The 15,886-nt window shown below is 47.1% G+C and overlaps 1 protein-coding gene across 4 annotated transcripts in view; it reads left to right on the forward strand.

The window, feature by feature from the left end:
* The window catches only part of PAPPA2 (pappalysin 2), a 560,359-nt gene that overhangs the window by 266,057 nt on the left and 278,416 nt on the right, over window positions 1-15,886 (forward strand). For all 4 annotated transcript variants that reach the window (XM_063939706.1, XM_063939705.1, XM_063939704.1 and 1 more), the window contains one exon: window positions 3,247-3,439. In XM_063939706.1, the coding sequence (XP_063795776.1) occupies window positions 3,247-3,439 (193 nt within the window). The remainder of the gene's footprint in view (window positions 1-3,246; window positions 3,440-15,886) is intronic.

Here is a 15,886-nt window from a genome sequence, read left to right on the forward strand (position 1 = left end):
GCAGGGCTGGATTAAGCCTTTGGGGGGCACCTAAGAGAGGGGGCCCTCATATCAACACTGCCCCCCCTGGTATTGCAGTGCCCCCATACACACATTATGCCACACCATAGTACTTAAACCAATAATTTATTGTTATACATATGTGTCTGCCCTGCAGTGCAGACTTTACTTACAGATCAGCTGCAGTGGTCTCCGAGGCTTCTGTATGGAGAGGTTGCACTCTGCAAGGAGACACGTGGCTGACTTCAAGGGGCCGGGCTAGTCAGGCATGTGGGCGGAGCTTCGGGTTACCCGTGCGAGGAGGGGGGGGTCCATGCTTTATGTGAATGGAATGATGGAATGGTGCACCCAGGTAAAGCTTTGGATACCACTGGAGCAGAGTTTTTGGCAGTCTGAGCAAGTACAGCTTCGTTCAGGCTGCCGAGGGGGCGGGGCTTATCGCGGTCGGGGGCGGGGCTTAGCAAATCCCGGGGGTTTGAGCTTCCTGCAAGAGACAACACAGCGGGAGAGTGCACTGCTGCAGGTGGTCTGAAGGGAATAGGAGGAGCCTTGGCCGGGAGGGAGGAGGGACAGGGAGGCATTTGCTTTCGAGTGATGACAGGAGAAAAGTTTTTTTCTCCTGTCAGCACTGCACTGCAGGGAACTCTGTGGGCCTATTTTCAATGGGGGGCTTGGAGCTGCAGCTCCATCCGCCCCATTGTTAATCCGGCCCTGGGTGCGATGCATGTAACCACTGCTTGTTCGTCGCCTCCTCAGATCTCATGAACACGCAGAAAGATCTGAGGAGGTGGAGAACAATGCTATGCTGACGAATGCACATAGCCCCACTCACCCCCGTCGCTCTTCATTGTCGGCATTGGCAAGTGAGTTTGCACTTGCTAATGCCGACACCGATCAGGTCCCATCGCGATGTGTCACTGGAGTCTGGAAGACATATGATTCCATCTGTGGACGACTTTAGTATTGAAGAGAATCTGAAAAGTTTAAATGTCGATTTTCAATGACAAAATAGCACAAAAAAATAAATATCACTTTTTCAAATCATCCTATTAAGGAGATCCGAATGAAAATACATTTATGCAAGAGATCTTGCCAAATAATAACTGTTGTACTTTGTAAAATAACTAGGCTCCAGGGAAACTGTTCTGTAACTTTAACATGAAACTTTCTTGACATATTCAATGGGGGAGATTCAAATTTCTGAAAAGTCAGTTGGGAGTCTGTTTTTTCCTATCTAATAGACAGGGAAAAACAGACACCCAACCGACTTTTCAAACATTTGAATCTCCCCCAAATTGTCTAACTTTTCCCTATTGCTTTTTCCCTCTGATCTCCTCAAGTATTTCAGTTTGAATTCCGTTGATATATATCAGAAGGTGGTTTAGAGACTATTGAGAATCCTTGTAGCCAGTTGTCTACCTCTAGGAGAATTTTGGAGCGCACCTGCCACACATAGTGGAGGCAGCCATTTTGTTTGCTGAACTGTAGTATTTTTGTAGTCCTGAGTTGCTGCTCTTAGCAGCTGGGCTTTCCTTTACTTCCTGAATGCCTAAGGAGATTAGACATCCTTCATGGATATCCCACACCTCCCCGCTGAAATGGGCAGCAAATTATAACATCGCCCTGTACCGTGCTGCACAATACTGCAAAGCGTGGTGTCTTGTAGCGCTCTGTGGGGCACTTGCCACAACCCTCCCCCTCCGTTGTCCCTTTTCTGTCATAAAAATAATCAGAGACCGAAAATAAAATTTCAAGATATTTTCCCTTTACAAATGGATCTATGATATAAAATGAATAAAGTGCTTAAAATTAATAAAACTGACACTTTTATATACTATTAGTGCTGAACTATATGATACTTTCATAGATTCAAAGACACATTACACAATAAAAATGTTTTCTTTATAGATTCCAATTAATGATACACACCAGGCAATAATAGTTTTCATTACCTCATGGAGCTATTTTCATTTGCTTCTTCATTCACTTATTACTTTATTTGTCTTTATGATGAGTTTATTTACTTTTTTTTCCTTTAATTTTTTTTTTCATGACTTGGTGTAGTTACCATGCATTGTTTAACTTCAGCAAACTTAGGGGGAAGGGGGAAGGTGTGTTGGATATGGGGACATACTGTGTAATGCACAATAACTTACTTGTAAGTACGTCAATTTGTTTGACACGTATGTATGCATTTCTGTACTGTGGTATCCATGGACGTCTTAACTGTGCATGCGCAAAGCTCTGGAAAAATAGGATTTTGGTTACCTACCGGTAAATCCTTTTCTCGTAGTCCGTAGAGGATGCTGGGGTCCACATTTGTACCATGGGGTATAGACGGGTCCACCAGGAGCCATTGGCACTTTAAGAGTTTGAGAGTGTGGGCTGGCTCCTCCCTCTATGCCCCTCCTACCAGACTCAGTCTAGAAACTGTGCCCGAGGAGACGGACATCTTCGAGAGAAGGCTTTAACACAGATAGTGGCGAGATTCACACCAGCTCACACATACAAGGCACATCAAGCTAACTTAGCTTGAAAACTCAGCAACCGATGAAACATTACTTACCAAGTAACAAGTAGATAGTAACTAGGTCGACAGTAACTAGGTCGACAGTGTTTCTAGGTCGACAGGGTCTCTAGGTCAACATGTTCTAGGTCCACAGGTCAAGAGGTCGACATGAGTTTTTACGATTTTTTTTCTTTTTTTGAACCTTTTCATACTTAACGATCCACGTGGACTACGATTGGAGCGGTAATCTGCCCGAAGCATGGCGAGCGAGGCGAGTCATGCGAGGGGACACGGTGCACTAATTGGGGTTCTCGGTCACTCTACGAAGAAAACGACACCAAAAAAACATTAAAAAACTCATATCGACCTTTTGACCTGTCGACCTAGCCTGTGTCGACCTAAAAACCCTGTCGACCTAGAAACCCTGTCGACCTAGTTACTGTCGACCAATAGTGGTCGACCTAGACACTGTCGACCTAGTTACTATCTACCTTCCATACCACACCCTACAAAAATACAGCAAATATATCAGAATTACAAAAATACAAAACCAGCAAAAATGTAAAGATCTACAGATGGTCATTCAAATTGTACAGAATATTCGACACGAAAAGTGAGACCAGCCAGTGACTAAATAATGCTATTGTAAAGAAAGTTTAGCTACTGAATAAGAAAAGAAATTCCTGAATTTAAATCTGAAACTGACCATTGTCCTTTATTTTCATTTTCTTTGTCAGATGATGACTGTGCCAACAGCTTCACCCCAAACCAAGTTGCCCGGATGCATTGTTACATTGATCTCAAATATCAAGGTTGGACTAAGTCTAAGAAACCTTCCCCTGTTCCTTTGGCACCTATAGTAATCAAACAGAGTCCGGATTATCTCACCATTCACTGGCTACCTCCTATCAGTGGAGAACTGTATGAAAGGTAATGGACATGGACCTCTGTCATTCCTCAAAACCAGGGCCGGTACTAGACCAAGTGGAGCCCAGGCCAATCGTTTCCTTTGGTACCCCTCCCTCCCATATAAATAAAAAAAACATATCTTAGTTTAGGCATGACACTTCATAAGTTTGTGTGCCAGAGAGGAAGCGAATAATTATGAAATAGTGCAATCACCTACCTGCCCCTACTGTTTGCCTACAGCAGTACATGACTGATATAGTGACAGCGGGTGTAGTACGGGTGACCGGCGGTCTCCTGACCGCCGGTCACCTTACCGACGCCGGGATCCCGGCAGCATACCGACGCCGGGATCCCGGCGGGGAGGGGCGAGTGCAGCAAGCCCCTTGCGGGCTCGCTGCGCTCGCCACGCTGCAGGCTCGGTGGCGACCTGCGGTTGCCACGGGTTCTATTCCCACTCTATGGGTGTCGTGGACACCCACGAGTGGAAATAGTCCCTGTGGGTCGGCATGCCGACCATCGGGATAGTGAGCCGTCGGGCTCACGGAGGAGGTCATGTGACTGTCGGTCAGCCGACCGGCGGTCACATGACTAAGGGTATGTAAAGGAGACAAAATTAAGCATTTTATAATGACAGCACTTTAAAGCCTTATCATGACAATATTTTACATGAAAGTAATGAGAACACACTGAAAGGCTTTAAAATACAGTAATTCCAGTTTTATAAGATATAGGCAGCAGGGCAGGTTGGTAACGCACAATGGGGGGTCATTCCGAGTTGATCGCACGTAGCAACTTTTTGCTGCTCGTGCGATCAACTTGACGCCGCCTATGGGGGAGTGTATTTTAGCATAGTAGGGCTGCGATCGCTTGTGCAGCGCTGTTATGCTAAAAAAGTTTTGTGCAGAACAAGACCAGCCCAGCACCTACTTACCCTGTGCGACGGATCCAGTGATGAAGGTTCCGGCTGTGACATCAGACATCCGCCCTCCAAACGCCTGGACACGCCTGCGTTGGAATCTCCACGTCTGGAAAACGGTGAGTATCCGCCCCGGGAACGCCTCCCCGCTGTTAATCTTCTTGCTATCGCGCCAGCGATCACTTTCTTCTTTCTTATGGTCATTGCCCCGCATGCGATTTCCGACCTGTTCGCACCACAGCGATGAACCGCTGTGTGCGAACGGGTTGGAATGACCACCAATGTAATGACCATCAGATTTCTACAACGTGGGTCTTAATCAAAGCAGTTTCCTGAATCTAGTAGATAGGTACACCAGATGTGACTGGGGGTCCAAATCCCATCACCCCGTAGACAGAAATTCAATTAGGCACGGGTTTGTCCCGCGACTAATTGTCAGTTCTGCCTGACTCCAGTCACATGCCATACTCCTACCTAAGCCACAGCCACTGGCCCACTGCTTGCCCACTGTCTGACAATGCACTGCACATTGAATTCTTGCCCCAGTACCTAGATGAGACCCCGCCACCCCCTCAGTTGTCTTTAGACGCGGATTGTCTGGTCCATCATGAGCTTGATGTCCTGGAAGCCATGCTGGTTGTCCAGGCTGAACCCCAGGATGAAGCCTTGGCCGTTTTTGATGTACAGATCTTAAGTAGAGGCAAACTGCAGACGCTCTGGGCAATAACCCTGCCAGTCCGTTCCTGCTCCCAACATTTTAAATGCAAAATTGGGACACAAATGAGCCCCACTCATGATCCATCCAAACCACACCCAGATCCAACCAAGACATGCACAAATCTGCAGTATGACATTGTGGGTCAGGCTGACTCCCACCAAATTAGAGAATTTTGGTAGGCATGCTTTACATGTGACACACCGTTATGTGCTATACACTGGGTACTAGTACTGTACATATATCCATAAACAAAATGTAGAGGGGCTTTGAGGACAGTGGAATGTTACTTTACAGTATGTACTCCAGGCTATGCCCAGTAACTTCTGCTGGTGCGGCACCGGCCATTTCTCACATCCTTTTGTATTTACACACATTATTGCTTGTTTTCTGTTTCTGTAACAATATGGAAAGAAAGCATGGGAAGGGGGGATTTTGATTAAAGAGATAGAGGAGGATGGCCAAGCCACATTAGCTAGCCTGTTGGTTTTCTTTTGCCCATACCACCTGTTTCTCTTACGTCCTAGAGGATGTTGGTGTCCACATTAGTACCATGGTGGTATAGACAGGTCCCTTGGGAGCCATGGGCACTTTAATAGTGTGGGCTGGCTGCTCCCTCTATGCCCCTCCTGCCAGGCTCAGTTTAGAAAATGTGCCCGGTGGAGCCGGTCACAGCTAGAGGAGCTCCTAGCAGTTTTTCTAGTTTTATTATTATTTAAAAGAGTTAGGTACAGGGAGGTTGCTGGCAACAACCTCCCTTCTTTGTGGGACTTAGGGGGGAGTAGTGTACAACCCTAGAGGTTAATGGCTCATACCTCTGCTGACAGGACGCTGAGCTCCTGAGGGTGATGATTGCAAGCCCACATGGTGACCGCTCACTCCCGCAGCACGGCCGGCATCCCCTAACAGAGCCAGAAGATAGAGTGGTGAGTATGACGCCGGAGCCCCGGTAAGCGGGTCCCCGGCGGGAAATGGTGGCACAAGGGTAGGAGCGCAGCTCTGACAGGCTGCGCTCCAGAGGGCTCAGTGGTACTTGTAGTGCGGCGCTGTGAGGGGCGCCCTGGGCCAGCACAGTACCCTACACTGGTCAAACATAGCTTACAAGGTCTAACCCACTGTTTGCTGCAGATTTACCTCAGGCCAGTATAATCTCTAAGTGCGGGAAGATGCGCCATTACAGGGGGCGGAGCTTCTTCCTCAGAGCGGATCCAGCACTCACCAGCGCCATTTTCTCCCTGTAGATCACAGCAACAGAACGCTGACAGGGAGCACTGCCCTCCACGTAACTCCAGCATACCTCTGCGGTACCAGGGTGTTATAGACGGGGGGGGAGTGAGATATTAACTGTTTAATCTATTAAGGTTATTCAGTCAGCACCGGCTGTTTACTGTATAAACTGCCTACTGGGGCGCTGTGTGTCTGGCTCCTTATACTCTGTGTCTCTCTGAAGGTAAGGAACAAAAGATCTGGTGTACCTGCACTGCTGTAGTATTTGAGTATTGATTAATTGTAAGTGACCAACATATAAACAATTAGGTTGAATAATTCATCAATAATTAAATGGTGTTGGCGGTGCTCCCCAGAGGAAATGATAAATATCATACAGGGTTTTTGTGCCGGGGAAAGAGGCCGCGGCAACAAAGAAGAAAACCTCTTTTTTGGGGGCACTCGTTTGATAATACAAAAAATATAATTTTTTTATATTGTTTAAAATATATTATTTTAATTTAATCAGTTTAAAAATATATGTATGTGGGATATTAACCCAATCTGCTACACCCCTTAATAGAGTTTGCAGAGACAGAGACAAAGTGGTGCAAATTACTAAAAAAAAATTTTTTAAACAAAGTTAATTGACCACTGGTTACTTGGTAAGTATCTAATAATTCACAAGGTACAAGTATTATTTTTTGAAATGTTTCTTTTACCTTTAAATCCAGGACAGCAGTAGATATCTTGTGTCCATGGCTCAATAATTTGTAGCAAAGAAGATAATTGGTGAAAATATTTGCTCTGTACCTAACAGGTGAATGTGCCTAGTAGGTGAATATGAACATCTGTAGCATGATGGGATTCCAAGTGGAAATAGTTTCTCCCACCCTGTCGGGCATAATAATTTACCCAGGGAAACAGATATATATATAGGGCATTTAGTCCGTTTGAAAAAACACACTTATTTCTAAGAGAAGTAGAATCAGTGTCGGTTTTTCCACTGACTTCTGCTGCCTTCCCATGTGCGGATGATTCCACAGTGAATGGGAGGTGAGAGAGTCGAGCGGCCGGCGCTGATGTGAAGATGTGAAGAAAGAAGGCGGCGTTTACTACTGTTGTGGGCTGCGGGTCGGGTAATCCCTGGTAACCTTACGTCATTGCAGGGGAACGAGACCCGCTGCTCCTCAATGAGAGCACACCAGAATACCTGTTCGTAGAAAGTGTGTTGGCTTGTGGAGCGTGCAGCAGCGCTGCGGCTGGTCAGCGTGTGTTTCTCCTGGTGCCCGGGAACGGAGCCGTGTTCTCTTGCACGGAAACTCCTTGTGACGTCACTTTGACGTCTGTCTCCACAAGCCAACACACTTTCTACGAACAGGTATTCTGGTGTGCTCTCATTGAGGAGCAGCGGGTCTCGTTCCCCTGCAATGACGTAAGGTTACCAGGGATTACCCGACCCGCAGCCCACAACAGTAGTAAACGCCGCCTTCTTTCTTCACATCTTCACATCAGCGCCGGCCGCTCGACTCTCTCACCTCCCATTCACTGTGGAATCATCCGCACATGGGAAGGCAGCAGAAGTCAGTGGAAAAACCGACACTGATTCTACTTCTCTTAGAAATAAGTGTGTTTTTTCAAACGGACTAAATGCCCTATATATATATCTGTTTCCCTGGGTAAATTATTATGCCCGACAGGGTGGGAGAAACTATTTCCACTTGGAATCCCATCATGCTACAGATGTTCATATTCACCTACTAGGCACATTCACCTGTTAGGTACAGAGCAAATATTTTCACCAATTATCTTCTTTGCTACAAATTATTGAGCCATGGACACAAGATATCTACTGCTGTCCTGGATTTAAAGGTAAAAGAAACATTTCAAAAAATAATACTTGTACCTTGTGAATTATTAGATACTTACCAAGTAACCAGTGGTCAATTAACTTTGTTTAAAAAATTTTTTTTTAGTAATTTGCACCACTTTGTCTCTGTCTCTGCAAACTCTATTAAGGGGTGTAGCAGATTGGGTTAATATCCCACATACATATATTTTTAAACTGATTAAATTAAAATAATATATTTTAAACAATATAAAAAAATTATATTTTTTGTATTATCAAACGAGTGCCCCCAAAAAAGAGGTTTTCTTCTTTGTTGCCGCGGCCTCTTTCCCCGGCACAAAAACCCTGTATGATATCTCTCTGAAGGTACTCTGGAGAAACTGTGTCTGACATTTTCCTGTGTGCGTGTGTGACTGTTTGTATAGCTCACATAAACATATCTAAGAACTCTGTGCTGCAGAGTGTGTATCTTCTTCAGAAGAGTCTATTCCTTGTACTCAGGACTGTAATATACTGTCTTAGCCTTCTGAATCCGAACTCCCATGGGTGGATTCTATTAGGGGGATGATATCCCAGATTTTATCTAGGATAGCTCATATTTAGACTGAAACACAGGTTTTGAAAAAGTCTGTTGAGGTTTTGTCATATTCAGCTCCTACTACCTCTTCAAAGATCCCACCTAATTACTCTAAGAAGCGTGCTCTTGCACAGATCATGCAAGTTGACACGGATACCGGCTCTGATGCAGGGGACAGTGATGGGGATATGCAGGGGGGAGATGCATCCCTTGCTAAAGGGTTGCAACTTATGATTGAGGCTATTAGGGATGTTTTACACATTACTGATAAGGTACCTGAGCCTGCAGAGGAGACTTATTTTACTGACACTAAGAAATCCTCTGTTACATTCCCTGCGTCTAAGGAGTTAAAGGCATTATTTGAAAAATCCTGGGAAAACCTGGAGAAAAAAATTCCTGGTTCCAAAAAGGGTTCTCATTGCTTTTCCTTTCCCTGAAGAGGACAGGAAAAAATGGGAAAGCCCGCCTGTAGTAGACGCTTCTGTATCTAGGTTTTCTAAAAAGGTAGTTTTACCTGTCCCTGGGTTCACCGCTTTAAAAGAGGCGGCTGACCATACGATTGAGACTACACTCAAATCTTTATACAAAGCTACTGGCGTAGCTTTAAGGCCTACTATTGCTTGTGTGTGGATTTCTAAAGCCATAGTAAAGTGGTCAGGCACGTTACTAGAGGAATTAGAATCTTGGATAGAAGTGACATTGAATTGTTCTTACATCACATACAGGACTCTGCAGGTTTCATGGTGGAGGCCATGAAGGACCTTGGCCATCTCAATGTGAGGGCTTCATACATGGCTGTCTCGGCACGCAGAGGACTCTGGCTGCGCCAATGGTCTGCTGATGCGGAATCCAAGAAGAGTGTGGAGAACCTACACTTCATAGGTCAGGCTCTGTTTGGTGAAGCGTTAGATACGTGGATCTCCACGGCAACTGCGGGTAAGTCAACATTACTTCCCTCAGCTACACCACCTGCTAGGAAATCTTATCCTACGTCTACCATGCAGCCCTTTCGGACCGCGAAAGCTAAGAAGTACAAACCCCCTTCCACTTTCTTTAGAGGAGATCGGGGGAAATCCAGAAAACCTGCACCAACAGGTTCACAGGAACAGAAAAGCAGTTCTGCTTCCTCAAAATCCTCGGCATGACGGTGGACCTCCCAGCCTGGAGATCGGGAAGGTGGGAGCAAGATTAAGAAATTTCAGTCATGTCTGGGCGTCATCAGACCTAGACAGACTGGAGTTTCAAGAACTCCCACCTCACAGATTCTTCAAATCGGGCTTACCAGCTTTGCTGACAGAAAGTGCTATCCTACAGGAAGCCATTCAAAAATTGCTAAGGTCAAATGTTATTGTTCCAGTTCCACCTCACTTAACAAACAAGGGTTATTACTCAAACCTGGTTGTGGTACCGAAACTGGACGGGTCGGTCAGGACAATATTGAATCTAAAGTCATTGAACCCTTATTTGAGGGAATTCAAATTCAAGATGGAGTCTCTGAGACCGATGATCTCAGGTCTGGAGGAGGGAGAATTTCTAGTATCCCTAGATATCAAGGATGCGTACCTTCACATTTTCCGATCTGGCCGTCTCACCAGGCTTATCTAAGATTTGCGCTGCTGGACTGTCACTATCAGTTCCAGGCACTGCCGTTTGGCCTCTCCACGGCACCGAGGGTGTTCACCAAGGTCATGGCGGAGATGATGCTACTCCTCCGAAAGCAGGGGGTGAACATAATTCCTTATCTGGACGATCTGCTGATAAAAGCGTCTTCCAGGGAGAAGCTGATACAGAGCATTGCTCTCTCAACTTAACTACTCCAAGATCACGGGTGGATCCTGAATCTTCCAAAGTCACATTTGGAGCCGACAAGGAGACTGTCCTTCCTGGGGATGATCCTCGACACGGAAGTACAGAAGGTGTTTCTGCTGGAGGAGAAAGCGTTGGTGATACAGGAAATGGTCTGGGATGTCCTGAAGCCAGCCCGGGTTTCAGTGCATCAGTGCATTCGCCTTCTGGGAAAGAGGGTTGCCTCCTACGAGGCTCTACTGTACGGAAGATTTCATGCACAATCTTTCCAACTGGATCTCCTGGACAAATGGTCGGGATCACATCTTCACATGCACCAGAGGATATGTCAGTCTCCGAAAGCCAGAATATTGCTCCTCTGGTGGCTGCAAACTTCTCACCTACTAGAGGGCTGCAGGTTCGGGATTCAGAATTGGATCCTCCTAACCACGGATGCAAGTCTCAGAGGTTGGGGAGCAGTCACCCAAGGGGAAAACTTCCAAGGAAGGTGGTCAAGTCTGGAATCCATCCTTCCGATAAACATTCTGGAACTAAGAGCCGTGTGCAACGGTCTTCTGCAAGTGGCACATCTTCTGAAAGGTCAGGCCATTCAAGTTCAGTCGGACAATGTAACGATGGTGGCCTACATAAATCGACAAGGTGGAACGAAGAGCAGAGCTGCAATGTCAGAGGTAACGAAAAATCATCCTCTGGGCGGTAAAGCACGCGGTGGCGCTGTCAGCAATCTTCATTCTGGGAATGGAAAACTGGAAAGCGGACTTCCTCAGCAGACACTGAGACAGACACGATCTCCATCCGAGAGAGTAGGGCCTCCACCCAGTGGTGTTCGCAGAGGTGACAAGTCTTTGGAGCGTACCTCACATAGACATTATGGACTCCCACCTCAACAAGAAGCTTCGGAGGTACTGTTCCAGGTCAAGGGACCCACAGGCAGTGGCGATAGACGCCCTGGTAACTCCATGGGTGTTCAAGTCAGTGTATGTGTTCACTCCACTTCCACTCATCCCAAGGATTCTCAAACTAATAAAACGAACAATAAAACGAACAAGAGTTCAGGCGATCCTCATTGCTCCGGACTGGCCAAGGCAAGCTTGGTACTGTTGGAAGAACCGAGGCCTCTTCCTCTTTGTGAGGACCTTCTGCAACAGGGGCCATTCACTTATCAAGACTTGCCACGGCTACATTTGACGGCATGGAGGTTGAACGCCAGATCTTAGCACGGAAGGGCATTCCAAAAAGGGTTATTCCTACCCTGATACAGGCTAGGAAAGGAGTAACGTCTAAACATTAGAAATGAGCGCCGGAAATTTTTCGGGTTTTGTGTTTTGGTTTTGGGTTCGGTTCCGCGGCCGTGTTTTGGGTTCGACCGCGTTTTGGCAAAACCTCACCGAATTTTTTTTGTCGGATTCGGGTGTGTTTTGGATTCGGGTGTTTTTTTCAAAAAACCCTAAAAAACAGCTTAAATCATAGAATTTGGGGGTCATTTTGATCCCAAAGTATTATTAACCTCAAAAACCATAATTTACACTCATTTTCAGTCTATTCTGAATACCTCACACCTCACAATATTATTTTTAGTCCTAAAATTTGCACCGAGGTCGCTGTGTGAGTAAGATAAGCGACCCTAGTGGCCGACACAAACACCGGGCCCATCTAGGAGTGGCACTGCAGTGTCACGCAGGATGTCCCTTCCAAAAAACCCTCCCCAAACAGCACATGACGCAAAGAAAAAAAGAGGCGCAATGAGGTAGCTGACTGTGTGAGTAAGATAAGCGACCCTAGTGGCCGACACAAACACCGGGCCCATCTAGGAGTGGCACTGCAGTGTCACGCAGGATGTCCCTTCCAAAAAACCCTCCCCAAACAGCACATGACGCAAAGAAAAAAAGAGGCGCAATGAGGTAGCTGACTGTGTGAGTAAGATAAGCGACCCTAGTGGCCGACACAAACACCGGGCCCATCTAGGAGTGGCACTGCAGTGTCACGCAGGATGTCCCTTCCAAAAAACCCTCCCCAAACAGCACATGACGCAAAGAAAAAAAGAGGCGCAATGAGGTAGCTGACTGTGTGAGTAAGATAAGCGACCCTAGTGGCCGACACAAACACCGGGTCCATCTAGGAGTGGCACTGCAGTGTCACGCAGGATGTCCCTTCCAAAAAACCCTCCCCAAACAGCACATGACGCAAAGAAAAAAAGAGGCGCAATGAGGTAGCTGACTGTGTGAGTAAGATAAGCGACCCTAGTGGCCGACACAAACACCGGGCCCATCTAGGAGTGGCACTGCAGTGTCACGCAGGATGGCCCTTCCAAAAAACCCTCCCCAAACAGCACATGACGCAAAGAAAAAAAGAGGCGCAATGAGGTAGCTGACTGTGTGAGTAAGATAAGCGACCCTAGTGGCCGACACAAACACCGGGCCCATCTAGGAGTGGCACTGCAGTGTCACGCAGGATGTCCCTTCCAAAAAACCCTCCCCAAACAGCACATGACGCAAAGAAAAAAAGAGGCGCAATGAGGTAGCTGACTGTGTGAGTAAGATAAGCGACCCTAGTGGCCGACACAAACACCGGGCCCATCTAGGAGTGGCACTGCAGTGTCACGCAGGATGGCCCTTCCAAAAAACCCTCCCCAAACAGCACATGACGCAAAGAAAAAAAGAGGCGCAATGAGGTAGCTGACTGTGTGAGTAAGATAAGCGACACTAGTGGCCGACACAAACACCGGGCCCATCTAGGAGTGGCACTGCAGTGTCACGCAGGATGGCCCTTCCAAAAAACCCTCCCCAAACAGCACATGACGCAAAGAAAAATAAAAGAAAAAAGAGGTGCAAGATGGAATTGTCCTTGGGCCCTCCCACCCACCCTTATGTTGTATAAACAGGACATGCACACTTTAACCAACCCATCATTTCAGTGACAGGGTCTGCCACACGACTGTGACTGATATGACGGGTTGGTTTGGACCCCCCCCAAAAAAGAAGCAATTAATCTCTCCTTGCACAAACTGGCTCTACAGAGGCAAGATGTCCACCTCATCATCATCCTCCGATATATCACCGTGTACATCCCCCTCCTCACAGATTATCAATTCGTCCCCACTGGAATCCACCATCTCAGCTCCCTGTGTACTTCGTGGAGGCAATTGCTGCTGGTCAATGTCTCCGCGGAGGAATTGATTATAATTCATTTTAATGAACATCATCTTCTCCACATTTTCTGGATGTAACCTCGTACGCCGATTGCTGACAAGGTGAGCGGTGGCACTAAACACTCTTTCGGAGTACACACTTGTGGGAGGGCAACTTAGGTAGAATAAAGCCAGTTTGTGCAAGGGCCTCCAAATTGCCTCTTTTTCCTGCCAGTATAAGTACGGACTGTGTGACGTGCCTACTTGGATGCGGTCACTCATATAATCCTCCACCATTCTTTCAATGTTGAGAGAATCATATGCAGTGACAGTAGACGACATGTCCGTAATCGTTGTCAGGTCCTTCAGTCCGGACCAGATGTCAGCATCAGCAGTCGCTCCAGACTGCCCTGCATCACCGCCAGCGGGTGGGCTCGGAATTCTGAGCCTTTTCCTCGCACCCCCAGTTGCGGGAGAATGTGAAGGAGGAGATGTTGACAGGTCGCGTTCCGCTTGACTTGACAATTTTCTCACCAGCAGGTCTTTCAACCCCAGCAGACTTGTGTCTGCCGGAAAGAGAGATCCAAGGAAGGCTTTAAATCTAGGATCGAGCATGGTGGCCAAAATGTAGTGCTCTGATTTCAACAGATTGACCACCCGTGAATCCTTGTTAAGCGAATTAAGGGCTCCATCCACAAGTCCCACATGCCTAGCGGAATCGCTCTGTGTTAGCTCCTCCTTCAATGTCTCCAGCTTCTTCTGCAAAAGCCTGATGAGGGGAATGACCTGACTCAGGCTGGCAGTGTCTGAACTGACTTCACGTGTGGCAAGTTCAAAGGGCATCAGAACCTTGCACAACGTTGAAATCATTCTCCACTGCGCTTGAGACAGGTGCATTCCACCTCCTATATCGTGCTCAATTGTATAGGCTTGAATGGCCTTTTGCTGCTCCTCCAACCTCTGAAGCATATAGAGGGTTGAATTCCACCTCGTTACCACTTCTTGCTTCAGATGATGGCAGGGCAGGTTCAGTAGTTTTTGGTGGTGCTCCAGTCTTCTGTACGTGGTGCCTGTACGCCGAAAGTGTCCCGCAATTCTTCTGGCCACCGACAGCATCTCTTGCACGCCCCTGTCGTTTTTTAAAAAATTCTGCACCACCAAATTCAAGGTATGTGCAAAACATGGGACGTGATGGAATTTGCCCATATTTAATGCACACACAATATTGCTGGCGTTGTCCGATGCCACAAATCCACAGGAGAGTCCAATTGGGGTAAGCCATTCCGCGATGATCTTCCTCAGTTGCCGTAAGAGGTTTTCAGCTGTGTGCGTATTCTGGAAACCGGTGATACAAAGCGTAGCCTGCCTAGGAAAGAGTTGGCGTTTGCGAGATGCTGCTACTGGTGCCGCCGCTGCTGTTCTTGCGGCGGGAGTCCATACATCTACCCAGTGGGCTGTCACAGTCATATAGTCCTGACCCTGCCCTGCTCCACTTGTCCACATGTCCGTGGTTAAGTGGACATTGGGTACAGCTGCATTTTTTAGGACACTGGTGACTCTTTTTCTGAGGTCTGTGTACATTTTCGGTATCGCCTGCCTAGAGAAATGGAACCTAGATGGTATTTGGTACCGGGGACACAGTACCTCCAACAAGTCTCTAGTTGGCTCTGCAGTAATGATGGATACCGGAACCACGTTTCTCACCACCCAGGATGCCAAGGCCTCAGTTATCCGCTTTGCTGTAGGATGACTGCTGTGATATTTCATCTTCCTCGCAAAGGACTGTTGGACAGTCAATTGCTTGGTGGAAGTAGTAAAAGTGGTCTTACGACTTCCCCTCTGGGATGACCATCGACTCCCAGCAGCAACAACAGCAGCGCCAGCAGCAGTAGGCGTTACACGCAAGGATGCATCGGAGGAATCCCAGGCAGGAGAGGAATCGTCAGAATTGCCAGTGACATGGCCTGCAGGACTATTGGCATTCCTGGGGAAGGAGGAAATTGACACTGAGGGAGTTGGTGGGGTGGTTTGCGTGAGCTTGGTTACAAGAGGAAGGGATTTACTGGTCAGTGGACTGCTTCCGCTGTCACCCAAAGTTTTTGAACTTGTCACTGACTTATTATGAATGCGCTGCAGGTGACGTATAAGGGAGGATGTTCCGAGGTGGTTAACGTCCTTACCCCTACTTATTACAGCTTGACAAAGGGAACACACGGCTTGACACCTGTTGTCCGCATTTCTGTTGAAATAGTTCCACACCGAAGAGCTGATT

Source organism: Pseudophryne corroboree, chromosome 9 (assembly GCF_028390025.1).
Source record: "Pseudophryne corroboree isolate aPseCor3 chromosome 9, aPseCor3.hap2, whole genome shotgun sequence".
Taxonomy (NCBI): domain Eukaryota; kingdom Metazoa; phylum Chordata; class Amphibia; order Anura; family Myobatrachidae; genus Pseudophryne; species Pseudophryne corroboree.